The sequence below is a fragment of the Colias croceus genome, chromosome 28, assembly GCF_905220415.1.
Source record: "Colias croceus chromosome 28, ilColCroc2.1".
NCBI classification, from domain to species: Eukaryota; Metazoa; Arthropoda; class Insecta; order Lepidoptera; family Pieridae; genus Colias; species Colias croceus.
Window position 1 is genome coordinate 4,940,252 of NC_059564.1, and position 16,272 is coordinate 4,956,523.

General features: G+C 34.6%; 2 protein-coding genes across 2 annotated transcripts in view; one reads left to right on the forward strand and one right to left on the reverse strand.

Annotated features, from left to right (window-relative positions):
• LOC123703959 (mucin-17-like) overlaps positions 1-12,673 on the forward strand; it is a 56,334-nt gene extending 43,661 nt beyond the window's left edge. The window contains exons 17-33 of the mRNA XM_045652174.1: positions 118-2,116; positions 2,570-3,264; positions 3,715-4,143; positions 4,508-4,909; positions 5,251-5,526; positions 5,731-6,066; positions 6,300-6,605; positions 6,744-7,019; positions 8,007-8,333; positions 8,626-8,734; positions 9,135-9,313; positions 9,730-9,838; positions 10,615-10,745; positions 11,282-11,542; positions 11,698-11,740; positions 11,872-12,062; positions 12,362-12,673. Coding sequence (XP_045508130.1) covers positions 118-2,116; positions 2,570-3,264; positions 3,715-4,143; positions 4,508-4,909; positions 5,251-5,526; positions 5,731-6,066; positions 6,300-6,605; positions 6,744-7,019; positions 8,007-8,333; positions 8,626-8,734; positions 9,135-9,313; positions 9,730-9,838; positions 10,615-10,745; positions 11,282-11,542; positions 11,698-11,740; positions 11,872-12,062; positions 12,362-12,412 — 6,120 coding nt within the window. The 3' untranslated portion in view covers positions 12,413-12,673. The remainder of the gene's footprint in view (positions 1-117; positions 2,117-2,569; positions 3,265-3,714; positions 4,144-4,507; positions 4,910-5,250; positions 5,527-5,730; positions 6,067-6,299; positions 6,606-6,743; positions 7,020-8,006; positions 8,334-8,625; positions 8,735-9,134; positions 9,314-9,729; positions 9,839-10,614; positions 10,746-11,281; positions 11,543-11,697; positions 11,741-11,871; positions 12,063-12,361) is intronic.
• A 951-nt stretch (positions 12,674-13,624) lies between these two features.
• On the reverse strand, positions 13,625-15,397 carry LOC123703960 (integumentary mucin C.1-like; the record flags this gene model as incomplete). Its single annotated transcript, XM_045652175.1, has 2 exons — positions 15,239-15,397; positions 13,625-14,533 (listed from the first exon to the last, which is right to left on the reverse strand). Coding segments are annotated over exons 1-2 (978 nt in total), but the record flags the coding sequence as incomplete, so codon positions are not given.
• Between the last annotated feature and the right edge of the window lie 875 nt (positions 15,398-16,272).

Consider the following 16,272-nt stretch of genomic DNA (forward strand, 5'->3'; position numbering starts at 1 on the left):
ATTACAACAACAGTGAATGGTGGAGACCCAACAACGCGTGTTCCAACAACAACAGAATTCGTTACAACAACAGACAATGATGAAGTTTCAACAACACGCGTTCCAACAACAACAGAGTTCGTTACAACAACAGTCAATGATGAAGCATCAACAACACGCGTTCCGACAACAACTGATTATATTACAACAACAGTGAATGGTGGAGACCCAACAACGCGTGTTCCAACAACAACAGACTACGTTACAACAACAATCAATGATGAAGCATCAACAACACGCATTCCAACAACAACTGATTATATTACAACAACAGTGAATGGTGGAGACCCAACAACGCGTGTTCCAACAACAACAGACTACGTTACAACAACAGTCAATGATGAATTATCAACAACACGCGTTCCAACAACAACTGATTATATTACAACAACAGTGAATGGTGGAGACCCAACAACGCGTGTTCCAACAACAACAGAGTTCGTTACAACAACAGTCAATGATGAAGTATCAACAACACGCGTTCCAACAACAACTGACTTTGTTACAACAGCAGTCAATGATGAAGTATCAACAACACGCGTTCCAACAACAACTGATAATATTACAACAACAGTGAATGGTGGAGACCCAACAACGCGTGTTCCAACAACAACAGACTACGTTACAACAACAGTCAATGATGAAGCATCAACAACACGCGTTCCATCAACAACTGATTATATTACAACAACAGTGAATGGTGGAGACCCAACAACGCGTGTTCCAACAACAACAGAATTCGTTACAACAACAGACAATGATGAAGTATCAACAACACGCGTTCCAACAACAACAGAGTTCGTTACAACAACAGTCAATGATGAAGCATCAACAACACGCGATCCGACAACAACTGATTATATTACAACAACAGTGAATGGTGGAGACCCAACAACGCGTGTTCCAACAACAACAGACTACGTTACAACAACAATCAATGATGAAGCATCAACAACACGCATTCCAACAACAACTGATTATATTACAACAACAGTGAATGGTGGAGACCCAACAACGCGTGTTCCAACAACAACAGACTACGTTACAACAACAGTCAATGATGAAGTATCAACAACACGCGTTTCAACAACAACTGATTATATTACAACAACAGTGAATGGTGGAGACCCAACAACGCGTGTTCCAACAACAACAGAGTTCGTTACAACAACAGTCAATGATGAAGTATCAACAACACGCGTTCCAACAACAACTGACTTTGTTACAACAACAGTCAATGATGAAGTATCAACAACACGCGTTCCAACAACAACTGATTATATTACAACAACAGTGAATGGTGGAGACCCAACAACGCGTGTTCCAACAACAACAGACTACGTTACAACAACAGTCAATGATGAAGCATCAACAACACGCGTTCCAATAACAACTGATTATATTACAACAACAATCAATGATGAAGCATCAACAACACGCGTTCCGACAACAACTGATTATATTACAACAACAGTGAATGGTGGAGACCCAACAACGCGTGTTCCAACAACAACAGACTACGTTACAACAACAATCAATGATGAAGCATCAACAACACGCGTTCCAACAACAACTGATTATATTACAACAACAGTGAATGGTGGAGACCCAACAACGCGTGTTCCAACAACAACAGACTACGTTACAACAACAGTCAATGATGAAGTATCAACAACACGCGTTCCAACAACAACTGACTTTGTTACAACAACAGTCAATGATGAAGTATCAACAACACGCGTTCCAACAACAACAGTCAATGATGAAGCATCAACAACACGTGTTCCACCAACGACCGATGGGTATACTGATGTCACAACAACAGATGCAACAACAACAGATGCAACAACAACTGATCCAACAACGACGGATAGCTATACTACAACAGATGCAACAACAACTGATGCCACCACAACTGATGCAACAACAACTGATAGCTATACTACAACAGATGCAACAACTCCTGATGGAATAACAACTGATTCTATAACAACAGATAGTTATACAACAACTGATGCAACGACGACGGATAGCTATACAACAACAGATGCAACAACAAGAGATGCAACCATAACAGATGCAACAACAACTGATGCAACAACAACAGATGCAACAACAACAGATGCAACAACAACTGATGCAACAACAACTGATGCCACAACAACTGATGCTACCATAACTGATCCAACAACTACTGATGGAACAACAACTGATGCTATAACAACAGATAGTTATACAACAACTGATGCAACGACGACGGATAGCTATACAACAACAGATGCAACAATAACAGATGCAACCACAACAGATGCAACAACAACTGATGCAACCACAACTGATCCAACAACGACGGATAGCTATACTACAACAGATGCAACAACAACTGATGCCACCACAACTGATGCAACAACAACTGATAGCTATACTACAACAGATGCAACAACTCCTGATGGAATAACAACTGATGCTATAACAACAGATAGTTATACAACAACTGATGCAACGACGACGGATAGCTATACAACAACAGATGCAACAACAACTGATGCAACCACAACTGATCCAACAACGACGGATAGCTATACTACAACAGATGCAACAACAACTGATGCCACCACAACTGATGCAACAACAACTGATAGCTATAATACAACAGATGCAACAACTCCTGATGGAATAACAACTGATGCTATAACAACAGATAGTTATACAACAACTGATGCAACGACGACGGATAGCTATACAACAACAGATGCAATAACAACGGATGCAACAACAACAGATGCAACCACAACAGATGCAACAACAACAGATGCAACAACAACTGATGCAATAACAACTGATGCAACAACAACGGAAAGCTATACAACAACAGATGCAACAACAACAGATGCAACAACAACAGATGCAACCACAACAGATGCAACAACAACAGATGCAACAACAACAGATGCAACAACAACAGATGCAACCACAACAGATGCAACAACAACTGATGCAACAACGACTGATAGTTATACAACCACAGAAGTGTTTACAACAACGCAACACTACAGTACAACAATATCAACAACGCAGAGCACGCCAGCGCCCGCTCTCTGTCCGCCAAATTCGATAGCAATACTACCGCATCCGAATTATTGCGATAAATATATCTCCTGTTTCGCGGGTGTAGAGTTTCTACTGAATTGCTCGAGTGGTTTTGAGTTCAATGAAGTTACGCTGGTAAGTTTTTTTTTTGCATTTGTTCTGAAAGCAGTTCAGTTATGAAAGTGTAAAACAAAGTTGGTTATTGTGAAGAAGTAGGTTTAATTCGTTTAGTATTAACGCCGGTACATTTGGGGCCGATTTTTCAATCCTTGGTTTAAATTTATCCGTTCAATAAAGTACCTATTACACGAACATTTTAAAATGTCACCTGTAAACTGTCATATACGGACAATTAGAATACATTTTTGAAATGGTAGTTTAATAAGTTATTCGATGAAGTAAGTTTTCACCAAAGATTGAAAAATCAGCCCTTAATATATACATATATTGTTTTTATATTGCGTAGAATTTATTACTTTTTTGAAGGCACGTTAGTTGAAGTTGAAATTTTTACCTTTCAAAGTTCTTTGATGACACATAATACAATAATGACACGTTTTAACTGCAACAAAACTTTTATTACAGACTTGTGTACCAATATCCGAAGACGGTTGTTTCGCAACACGATTCAGTACAACCAAATCAGACGTGGAACAAACAACAAAAACGGAACACACAACAACAGAAGTACCAGATTTGGAAGTGAAGACAATACGACAAACAACAATCGGTGAAGACACAACAGTAACAACAGATACTGTTGACATCTCAACATTTGTTCCAACAACAGACAGTAGTGCAGATGATACTATAACTAACTATCCACCCATATCAGTAGAAACTACTACAATGTCAGTAGCACCGGAAGCAACTACCGCATCCGTTATTTGTCCACCTAATTCGATTGCTTCACTACCGCATCCATATTATTGTGATAAATATTATTCTTGCATCGCTGGCGTGGCTTTCCTTTTGAATTGTTCTAGCGGCTTCGAATTTGATGAAGTCACTGCGGTGAGTTCTTTTTTATTGTATTAATATCTTTATTTAGGCTTGTAATATTGATATTTTTTTGCCCACCTCTATATCGTTGGCAATAATGTACGTTTTATATTTACAATGTACAATAAGTCGGTTGAAACAGTATTTTCTTGTATTCGCCTAAATTATTAACTAAATCACGATTAAAATACATTAAGTCTTTAATTTCTAAATGTTAAACAATTTCAACAACATCGAAAACTTTTGAATTTATTACTTTTTTTGAAAGCACATTAGTTGAAATTCAAATTTGTACCTTTCGAAGTCCTTCGAGAACGAGATATGAGCGATACAAATATTTCTAAAACTAAAACTGCATACAAATTTTTTATTACAGACTTGTGTACCAATATCCGAAAACGGTTGTTTCGCAACACGATACAACAACGTAACAACATCAACTGTAACAAACGATGTAGAGATAACAACACAAACTGAAACAAAAGAACCGACAGACGTACCCGATTTGGAGGTTAAGACAGTCAAACAGACAACACTTGATGATATAGATGGAACAACAGAGGGTGAAAAAACAACAAATATAGATACAACAAATAATCCAATAGAAAGTACTACAGGCTCATCGCCTGAAGTAACTACTGTGTCTGTTGTTTGTCCACCAAATTCTATAGCAGTTCTTCCACACCCCCATTATTGTGATAAATACATATCTTGTATAGCTGGAATCGCTTTTCTCTTGAATTGTTCACAAGGCTTCGAATTTGACAACGTTACTAAGGTAAGAGGCTACATAATTCTTAAATTATAACGTGTTTTTCGATTTGTGATACGTTTGTTTCTATCATGTTATCAGTATTTGTAATAGGTCTTTCTTTAGCTGCAGTTAACATATCAAGCTCTGAAATTTCGAAAACAGGATTAGGCTCTACTTTAAATTTTTATATATCACTATCAAATTTAGCTACTATTTATAATTTTAACTTACAATTAAAGGGAAAAAAGTAGTATCTATTGATATGTACAATACATACCCTTTTCGTTAGCTTATTACGTGTGTTACAATTAGGAGAAGATTCTTAAATACCTAGGAAACTTTCTAAATTAAATTTCCACTTCCAGGAATGCGTAGCAATATCAGAAAATGGTTGTTTCGCAACCAGGTATAATATAACAGAGGTACCAACAACATCAGGCAATGATAATATCGAACTAACTACTAGTCAATCTAGTACTATTATAACTCCTGAACTATCAACCACAGCACCAATATGTCCTATTGAAGTGGTAGGGAATGTCCCCCATCCGGTATATTGCAATATGTACTATAATTGCATAGCTGGAAATCATTTCCTGCGAACCTGTTCGGAGGGCTTTGAATACGATCATGATATTCAGGTTAGTGAACTTTTTTTGAAGTGGAACTTTTATTGCTGTCTTATTTAATTAATATATTAGATGGAACCATGATTTTATTAATCTTTGTTATAATTTGAGAATAGAAATCAAATCGTAATATTTTAAATTGCACTATTTTTTGTCTTTACACTATGCCGTTCATTTATGTCATACTAAAACTAGATTATAAACTTATAATTACAGACTTGTGTCACAATAAGCGATAGCGGTTGTTACGCTAAACGAAACAGCACAATAACAACACAAAACGCCATAGACGTCGAAGTAACAACACTCAACATCAAAGACGATGAAATAACAACACATAAAGTCAAAGATGACGAAATGACAACATACAACGATAAAGACGCCGATGTAACAACACATAAAAATGAAGAAACAACACCACCAATATGTCCTATTAATGTTATAGGGAATGTCCCCCATCCGGTATATTGCAATAAGTACTATAATTGCATAGCTGGAAGTCATTTTCTGTTGACGTGTCCGGAAGGTTTCGAATACGATCAAGATGTTCGGGTTAGTGAAATGTTTTAGCTTTAAAATTGTATAGTTTTATAATTTTTTAAAGATTAGGAAAAATCGATCAGAAGGCGGGTTTTGAACTTACTAAAAATGTCATTAATATTTTCTATCATTTGAAGATGTAAATCAAAAATCCCCAATATTATCCCATTTATTATCCCAAATATATTGGAATATTATCCACTCGTTAACGCAACTAACAATATACTATAAACTTATAATTCCAGGCTTGTGTTACAATAAGCGATAGCGGTTGTTACGCAAAACGACAGAACACAACAACAACACACAATATCAAAGACGTTGAATTAACAACGTATAACGTCAAAGATGACGAAATAACAACACACAATGACAAAGATGCTGATATAACAACACATAAGAACGAAGAAACAACACCACCAATATGTCCTATTGAAGTGGTAGGGAATATCCCCCATCCAGTGTATTGCAATAAGTACTATAATTGCATAGCTGGTAATCATTTTCTGCGAACATGTTCCGAGGGTTTTGAATACGATCACGTTCTTCAGGTTAGTGAAATATTTTTTTATGAGCTTTGAAATTTTTTGCTTATTTTATTACATACTAATTTTGACGGAATTAATACTTCTGTAAGACATAAAGGTCACCCTATTACTTGTATAAAACGACCAAATTTCCCATTCTAGGAATGCGTAACAATAACAGAAAATGGTTGTTTCGCAACCAGATTTAAAGTAACAGAAGAACCATCTACGTTAGGCAATACTAATATAGAACTAACGACGATTCAGTCTAGTACTGTTCTTACTCCTAAAGTTACAACGACAGCACCAATATGTCCTCCTGAAATTTACGGGAATATACCCCATCCGGTATATTGCAATAAGTACTATAATTGCATAGCTGGAAGTCATTTTCTGTTGACATGTTCGGAAGGTTTTGAATACGACCATGATCGTCAGGTGAGTGATTTTTGCTGATAGTTTTGCCAATTTTATTAAAATGTCTTGATTTTGATAAGGATTGAATTTTAGTGTGGTCAAAAATACCAGTTACATTCTGGTATTTGGCGATAAAAACTCTTTTGATTTTATCTGCAGCCATTAATACTAAAATAACATCGAGTTTTCTGTGATAATTACCTTTTTTAATTTGTTTATAGGACATTAATGAGAGAAAAAAAGATAGCTTCACACAAATGTAAATTTAAAAAATCCAAAAGTGCACGCCTCATAATCTCATCCTTTACAATAAAATTGATTATTTATAAAGAGTACGTGACTATAAATATAAAAAAGAAATAAAATAAAACATTTGGAAAAGTAAAGAAAGCGGTACCGTAATAATTGAGCTATTTTTCTTGTGGCCCCCCCCACCTAGATGTGAAACTGCGCAGTTTAAGGGACTGACTACCAACTTATTTTTTTAAACCTTGGCTTATAGTATAAAGAATCGAGTTTATAATGGTGAATTTTGAGTACACTATAAAAAAAAAAAGTCGATATTTTTTTTGTTTATTTAATAACAATTAAACCACATCGAATCAGACCCTGAAAAATGAAAGGGTTCTATTCCTGAGCATACTCAAGCGTAAGAGAAAAAAAAAGACTCGATTAGTAAAGTATTTCGGTCGCTATCGTGTTAACAAGAAAATCCTCCGCACATACATACACACGGACGTCCAAGACAGAACTTTTTTAAACTGTTTTTTAACTAGTTTAAATAACAAAAATGACATCAAAAATATCATGAATGTTAAAAATAGTGTTTTTTCTTAATATGTGTGTGTATGTATTATCTTACAAGTGCAATGTATGATACATAAAGACATTTTAAGTTTGAAAAATCAGATGTTTTGCGCGAAGTGACAGTAGTACCCACCTCAACGCTTCGCTTATGAGGCGTGCAAAAATGTTATTAATATTTTTATAATTATTTCCAATTTCCAGACATGTGTAACAATAAGCGATAGCGGTTGTTACGCAAAACAACAGAACACAACAACAACACACAACGTCAAAGATGCCGAACGAACAACATATAAACTCAAAGATGACGAAATAACAACACACAACGTAAAAGACGCCGAAGCAACAACACATAATGATAAAGATGCTGATGTAACAACACATAAGAACGAAGAAACAATATGCCCGCCATTATTCTCTGGCAACATACCGCATCCAACTCGTTGTGATTCTTTCTACATCTGTGTTTCTGGTTTTCCTCTGTATGTGAACTGTTCCTCTGGATTTGAATATGATGAGAGTGTACAGGTAAATAAAAAGTAACATAATAAGAGGTCTAATAATTGTTATTCCGTATAATACGGTTCAGGTTCGTACGTATGGATAGTCGATATAATTTTAAAAAGCTTGTTTCGTTAATCAATTCAATTACTTTGATAAATTCCTGCCAAATTGTTAACAGATAAAAAGTTTTAGTAGTTTATTTAGCTCGTTCGAGATTTTACGTCGTCTAAAACATTGAGCAAATTTTATTGTTATTTTCCTTTTTTTAAGCTTCTGGAAGCCACCTCAATATGATAAATATTTTGTATATTTTCAGAAATGCGTAGCCATATCCGATACTGGATGCTTCGCTAGGGACAGCTCGGCAGCTACATCTATACCCGTTGTGATGACGGAAAAGCCATTTTCCACTTCTAAAATTGTCGGTAAGTAAAATATTGGAAAACGATGGATAAAATAGAAGTTGATATTTAGTTTTATAGCAGACGCTTCAATCAAAAATTAAATCACAAGGTGGTTCGAACCCGCACTATTCGTTTAAATTTTCTAAAATAAAATTTGGCTAAGAAACATTAAAATAATACTTTGGGTAGAAGAGAAATGTCAAGTCAATTTCACTTTAGGAGAAATATATGTAAGACATTATCTTAAAATTTTATTTATTAAATAAGTTAGATAGGTAGGTACTTGTGGTAATGCATGAAAATATTTAGATAAATTTATTTTTCTAAAAATCTATATTAATAAATAATAATAAGTCTATATTTAATAAATAATAATAAATAAATGTCTGAGTTTGAACAATGCATTTTATTTTACAAACAGAAACAACACAAAACACCAAGGATGTAGAAACAACAACGCACATGGAGGAGGCATGTCCTCCACACGTGTTTGGGAACATGCCACATCCGACTAAATGTGATTCGTTCTACATTTGTATGGGTGGTGTTTCTATGTTCATGAATTGTTCGAATGGCTTCGAATATGATCAGGCTGTTGGGGTAAGTAATTTATATTAAACTAGCTTACCACCCGCGGCATCGCCCGCTTTGTCTAAAACCTAATAAATTATACTTATACTAAAACCTTCCTATTGAATCACTCTATCTATTAAAAAAACCGCATCAAAATCTGTTGCGTAGTTTTAAAGATTTAGGCATACAAAGGGACATAGGGACAGAGAAAGCGACTTTGTTTTATACTATGTAGTGATAATGAATATATTATGTTAATAACTAGCTTTCTGCCCGCGGCTTTTGCCTGCGGATCACAAAATTTTAGTCCCTAATTTCAACTTACAATAAAATGTATCTTTAAGATCCAGTCCATTGGCTTACGAAAAATTATTAAAATTGACTCAGTAATTTTAAATAGTGATAAATTATAATATTCATGTGGTACTTTATTTTTCTTTTAGCAATGTGTGGAGATATCCGAAAATGGATGTTTCGCAAAGAGCAGCACAAAAGTTGATGCGGTTGTACCAACTGATAAATCAACAACTACTACTACAACAGAGAAAACAGGTGAGTCATATTATGTAGTGTAATTATTATTATGTATTATTAAAGAAATTGTATAAATGTAAATACATTAGACTAGTTAGTCGTTTTTGCTTCGTCTAACATATTATGCTGATTCTTGCATTTTTTAATTCCATTAACCTTATTCATAATCAAAGTCCCATCAAAATCGGTTCAGCTGTTCGACTTAGCCAGGATACATACACAACAAGTAAAAAGTTTACTGATATTATTATTAATTCCACTAGCTGTCTACCAGTAAAAAGTATTTTTTAAGCCTTAATGACTCTTTAGCCTCCCTACTAGATAACACACAAACAAAATCATCAATTATAAAAATCTAATTCATCATTTCGAAGTGAAAGACAAACAAACAAACATTTTACCCATAACATATTTAGTGGTTGCTGCTTTGCTGACGGGGAGTCCTTTTTGCCACCATTGCTATCTTTTTTTCCGTTCTGTGTTTTAGATTATTAAGGTTTTTTTTACACGGTGGCAAATAAAACGTTTTCTATTTATATTTCTATTTATAGTAAGTAAGTGAAGTCCCATGTCCCCTAGTGGGGTAAGGGGCAGATGCATTATACATCTGTTTCACTGATCGATTTTCTTTAGGGACAAGTAGGTGATCAGCCTTCTCTGTCCTACCAGACCGAGACATTTTTTTTCTTCGTCTCCACCGGGAATCGAACCCAGGACCCCTCGGTGTTACGCTCACGCGTCAACCACTGTACCGAGCGGGCGGATATTTCTATTTAATATATACATATTTCCAGTAATCTGTCCCCCCTTCGGCGGCGGTAATGTTGCCCACCCCACCCGGTGTGACCAGTTCTACAACTGTATCGCCGGTGTTGCCATATTGCTCAACTGTCAGGAGGGACACGAATACGATCCTGATATACAGGTAAGTTTATTTAAAATTTCATAAATTTTTAGGAGTTAATTGTTATGGAGGAAATTTTATTAATTTTTTAGGAGTAGTGAATTCGAAGTTGTATTTTTTTAATTTAAAATTTTACTTTTAGGAGTAATAATTGACGGTTTTCTATTTCTTTAGACAAGAAATAAACTTAGAGCTAGCGCGCAAGAGCAACTTTTGTCTCCGCAACTATTTAGTCTCTCCCATCAACTCTATGGGCTAGTAAGAAAGTGCGCGCACGTAGCGACGCAACTCCCCATAGAGTTGATGGGAGAGACTCAATAGTGAAGGAGACAAAAGTTGCTCTTGCGCGCTAGCTCTTAAAAATATATTTTTTAACTTGTAATTTAAATATATCTATCTTAATAAATATCGATGGATTAAAAAGGAAAATAGAAAACCATTTGAATAACTTAACTTTAAACATAATATTGTGTTAGAAAACGAATTATGTTCTGAATAACTAACTATTATTAAACTATTAAATATGACTCCTTATAATATTATCTGTATTTTTTCAGTTCTGCGCACCAATATCAAACAACGGTTGTTTTGCCAAAAAAGGGCTCATTCCCGTAAATCCTACTTCTGAACGACAATCAACTCCTAAAGATGAAATGACCACTCCTATAAGAGTAGAAGCGACAACTCCATTGTGCCAACCGGGATATTTCGGGAATATAGCTCATCCGGAATTGTGCGATTCGTTCTATTTGTGCGCAGCCGGTACGGCTATGCAACTGCATTGTAGTGCTGGCTTCGAATACGATCAAATTGCTGGGGTAAGTTAAAATATTAAAAAAGAGCGTGTGAAGCACACGTGTCAGAAGTAAAACTTCTTTGGCAAGATTCAAAGATAAGAAGTTTCACTTTCAAAAAAAACGTAAAACGCAGGAGGTCCATGCAATTTTTATAATCAAAATTACTTTTTTTTCAGACGTGCGTGGCCATATCAGACAGCGGCTGTACAGCCATGAAAGGTAAGCTAATATAATAATATGATATTCTAAGTTGTTTATAAATACAATATAATAATATTTATTATTTTATTTTATTCGATCTACCATAGTTAAATTACAATAATATAGTACTAACCCGAACCTTTTACCAGACCGAAAAACATCAACAGACACAATCATACAGCCAGACTCACAACCAGACTCTCAAGACGCTATCTGTGCGCCAGACGCTTTCGGCAACATGCCACACCCAGAACGATGTGACGCTTTCTATTTGTGTGCGGCTGGTAATGCGATAGAACTGTTCTGTAGTTCTGGTTTCGAATATGACGCTGTGTTAATGGTAAGGATAATTTTTATTCTATAATAAAAAATAACTATTACTTATTAAAAAAAAAGCGCTAAATCAAGCTTGGAATTATATTTTTTAATCTCGTAGGTAAAATAAGAAATAAAAGTTTCTAATAATTTATTCTTCATTAAAATGAGCTGTAAAATTATTTGTCTGACCAACTCTAAATAACAAATGTACTTCTTTTATATTATATCTTCTTAATTAAAAGACCCAATATCAGTCCACACTTACTCTAAATATGCATGTAATATTCGATCACATAATGTTAATACAATTTTATTTTTCAGCAATGTACCCGCATAACTGACAACGGATGCACGGCTATGAAGACGAAATAATAATATTTGACACTACCTTGACACTACCTCATAGATCCTTGAAGAATACGACTGCGATTTCTAAAATGAAACGATCGAACGGCCTTCTGTCAACTTTGACAGCTTTATATATACAACATGGCGCCAAAAATAAAATTAAAAATATCAAAAAAAGGTGCTATTAATACCTAGATTGCTACAGGGATAAAAGGCTGTTATAACTGTTTATAAATAATTTATTTTACTTGTTTACGAACGAATAATCGAAGTGTTTATCGAAATAAAAGATTGGTTTTAAATTTGTTTTTTATTTATTACTAACATCCCATAATTTATGCAATTTTCAATAATTTGGAATATAATGCTTCATTCGATGCAATAAGTTAAACGCAGTCAACAGTGTTAGCGTGTTGACAAGCCTGAAATATAAAAAATAATATTAATACAAAAATATTTAGGTTTATCTTTACACGCCGATGTTGATAGTTTTGTAAGCATATGTTAATATGGAAAGGACATAAAATTGACTTCTGTGGTCTATAGTTAAAAGTTTTGCAATAATTCATTCAAAGGCTTTATCCACCAGCTAAACGAATGTGTAGATAGTTCTAAAAAAATCTTTAATCATATTTTTGTGAAACGTATTTAAAATCAATACACACATGTCAAATCGCATCACGTCATAAAATCAGACCGTCTATATCGTCTGACGCTAATAACTAGAAACTATTAATCGAAACATGCAATTAGTGTCATTATTTAACTTAGTCAGCTCACTGCTATTAAATTATTTAGGATGAAGGAAATCTACTTTTCTTTCCAACTTTAACACTAAAAGCCATTCATTGATAATATAGATGTTTCAAACCGCCGTGTACACAGACACAGTCCTCATATTATATACGATTTTCTACTAATATTATAAATGCGAAAGTTTGTGAGTAAAAACTACTGCGAAAAACCACTGATTTGTATGAAACTTTACAATAATAGATCTACAAATACTAGATTTTACTCGCGTGTGAAACCGCGAGCCACAGCTTGTTTTTTAATAAATATGCTTACCTGATTTCCTTGATGGAACTTATAGCCCTCTGGGCATTTATACCGAGACATTCTTCCGTGGTTACAATAGTAATAAATGTTGCAATATGGTCGATTGAGAGTTCGGAAGTGATCGTTTTCGAAACACTTTGGTATGTCGTGGACAAATATGGGAGATTGTGTTGTTGTTGTTGTTGTAGGTGCTGGTGTTGTTGGGGGTGGTGTAGTTGTTGTTGTTTTTGGTGCTTGAGTTGTTGTTGGAGGTGTTGTAGTAGTGGTTGTTGTTGTGGGTGGTGTTGTTGTTGTTGTAGTTGTTTTGGGCGCTTGTGTAGTTGTTGTTGTTGGCACTCGAGTGGTTGTTGTTGTAGGCGCTTGTGTAGTTGTTGTTGGCGGCGGTGTTGTCGTTGGCATATATTTTCTTACAGACTTAGTTCTTTTTCTCGGCAGCGCAAAGCGTAATGATGGGCTATTTTCAAGCGGTATATCATCTTGTTCCGATGTATCTTTAGTAAGTTGTTTAGATTCAGAGCCTGTTCTCAATGTTTCTTGTGATGGTAAATTAGTATCTACTGAGACTGGTATCAAATGAAGATGGTTACTATTATGTGATGATCGCGGTGAAGCGGTTGAAAGTAAATTATTTGGATGTTTTGACAAAACTGGTATCTTTGATGATGTTGAATATTTTGATGCAGATTTTGATAGCCCTTGTAGATTTTCTGTTTTCATAGATGATGTTGATTGTTTTAATGGGTCATGATGTACAGATTTTAAGGATATGTTTTCTGTTGTTGATCCAGAGTGTTGTTTTGTTGTTGTTTTAGGTGTTGGAGCTATGCGTTGTAATGTTGATTTTGAAGGATGTGTAGAGGAAGATATGTGTTTAGTTTTTATAGATTCTAATGAAGATTCTTCTGCAGCGATTCTGAATTCTATTCGTGGTTTTGTTGTTGTTGTTGTAGAGTCAGTTGTTGTTGTTGTTGGTAAAGTTGTTGTTGTTGGAGGAGGTGTTGTTTGTTGACAGGGAAGTGGTGAGGGTTTGGGTATTATTGGCGGTTTCGGTTTGTGGCATTTGGGTGATTTCCATGGTTGACAATTCTGAAATAAAATTGATATAAGAATAATTGGATATGCTTAAATTGATATAGTTAGGTTTTATTTTAATTGAAGAATAGGTAAATATAAGGGACGGAAACATAGCATAATTATATTATGATACTAGCGGTCCGCCCCGGCTTCGCCCGTGGTACATGTTTACGTTATCTCTACATAAGATCCATCCTCGTACTTCAAGAAATATAATAAAAAAAGAATTATCGGAATCGGTTCAGCCGTTCTCGAGTTATGCGCTTACCAACACATTTTGCGATTCATTTTTATTTTTTATATATATAAAGAAGAAGATTATCATAATCATAAAACACACACACAAAAAGTTTTATATCTTAGAAGAAATTTATCAAAATACTGATAAAATATATAAACAAACTGTTTATTATTTAAATTCAAGTTTACAAGAAGTAAAAATCGATGATACAGTTCTTGAGTTAGCATTTCGCGCGCGGCTTCGCTCGTAACTGTCCTACAAAACTAGGCTAGCCACGTACTTTACAAAATAATATACTAAAACCATCCTCCTGAATCACTCTATTGTTTCTATCTATTAAAAAAAACCTATCAAAATCTGTTGTGTAATTTTTAAGATCTTAGCATACATACATAGGTACATACGGCAGAAAGAGACTTTATTTTATAAGTACTATGAAGTGATAATTATAATAACAACCGTGTTTATTTACTTACATTGGTATCCGGATCGAAGTACAATTTAAAAGGACAAATATACACATAGGGTCTGAACTTATAGCACATTATGTATCTCCTGCAGTCTGTAGGATGTGAGATGGCATTGTGAGTCGAACCACGGCAGAGGTTTATTCTACGAGCCACTACTATTTGTACCACTATTATAGTAAGTAAGAGAAGGAGGCGCAATGAAGCTGTAAAACAGTATTTTAATTTCATAATATCTTTGGTTATTAAAATTCAAATAAAAGTTGTAGACTAAATAAGTATCTACATTTATCTGCTAGCTTTTCGCCCGCAGCTTCGCCCGCGCAAAGGTAACCTCGTATACCTACTGTTACAGTTCCCGTTCCCGTGGGATTTTCGGGATATAAACAATCATGTGTTAATGCAAGTTATAAATGTGCCCTCTAGGTGTGTGCCAAATCTCATGAAAATCGGTTCTGCAGTTTTTACCTGAAGGAGGAAGGATTTTATCTAGGTAGCCTTTTACCTACTATAATTGTACAACTTATGAATATATTTGGGCTCTGACTTAGTATTTTTTATTCATCTTTAGAAGTGTTATAGAAAAAAAAATTAATATTTTCGTGGAATACTTGATGTCGAGCCCTCATATAGCAACTTTTTAAGATAAATTGTACAAACCTCATGGCTCAAGGCCAGGCTTTTACATTTTCAAATTTTCACTTAGGTACTTTGACACTAATTTTGATGAAACTAGTACCTAACAGAGATTAGTTACAGCAATAACTACTACGAATATTAATTTTGAAAAAATAAGTTTCATTTTAGTATAATATACCTAGTTGATCAAACCTTAGTAAAAATATAATGGTGATGTAATAAATAAAATATAACAAAATACTTACCCATAATTATGTATTCTCTACACAATTACTTCAAAGGAAAAGGCAAATTGGTTTATTATAACTCATATAATTACATATTTGTTACACATTATTAACAGAAATCGATTTTACGGTTATGTATATGTTTATTTATAATTAGGACTAGGTTTCCGCCCGCGG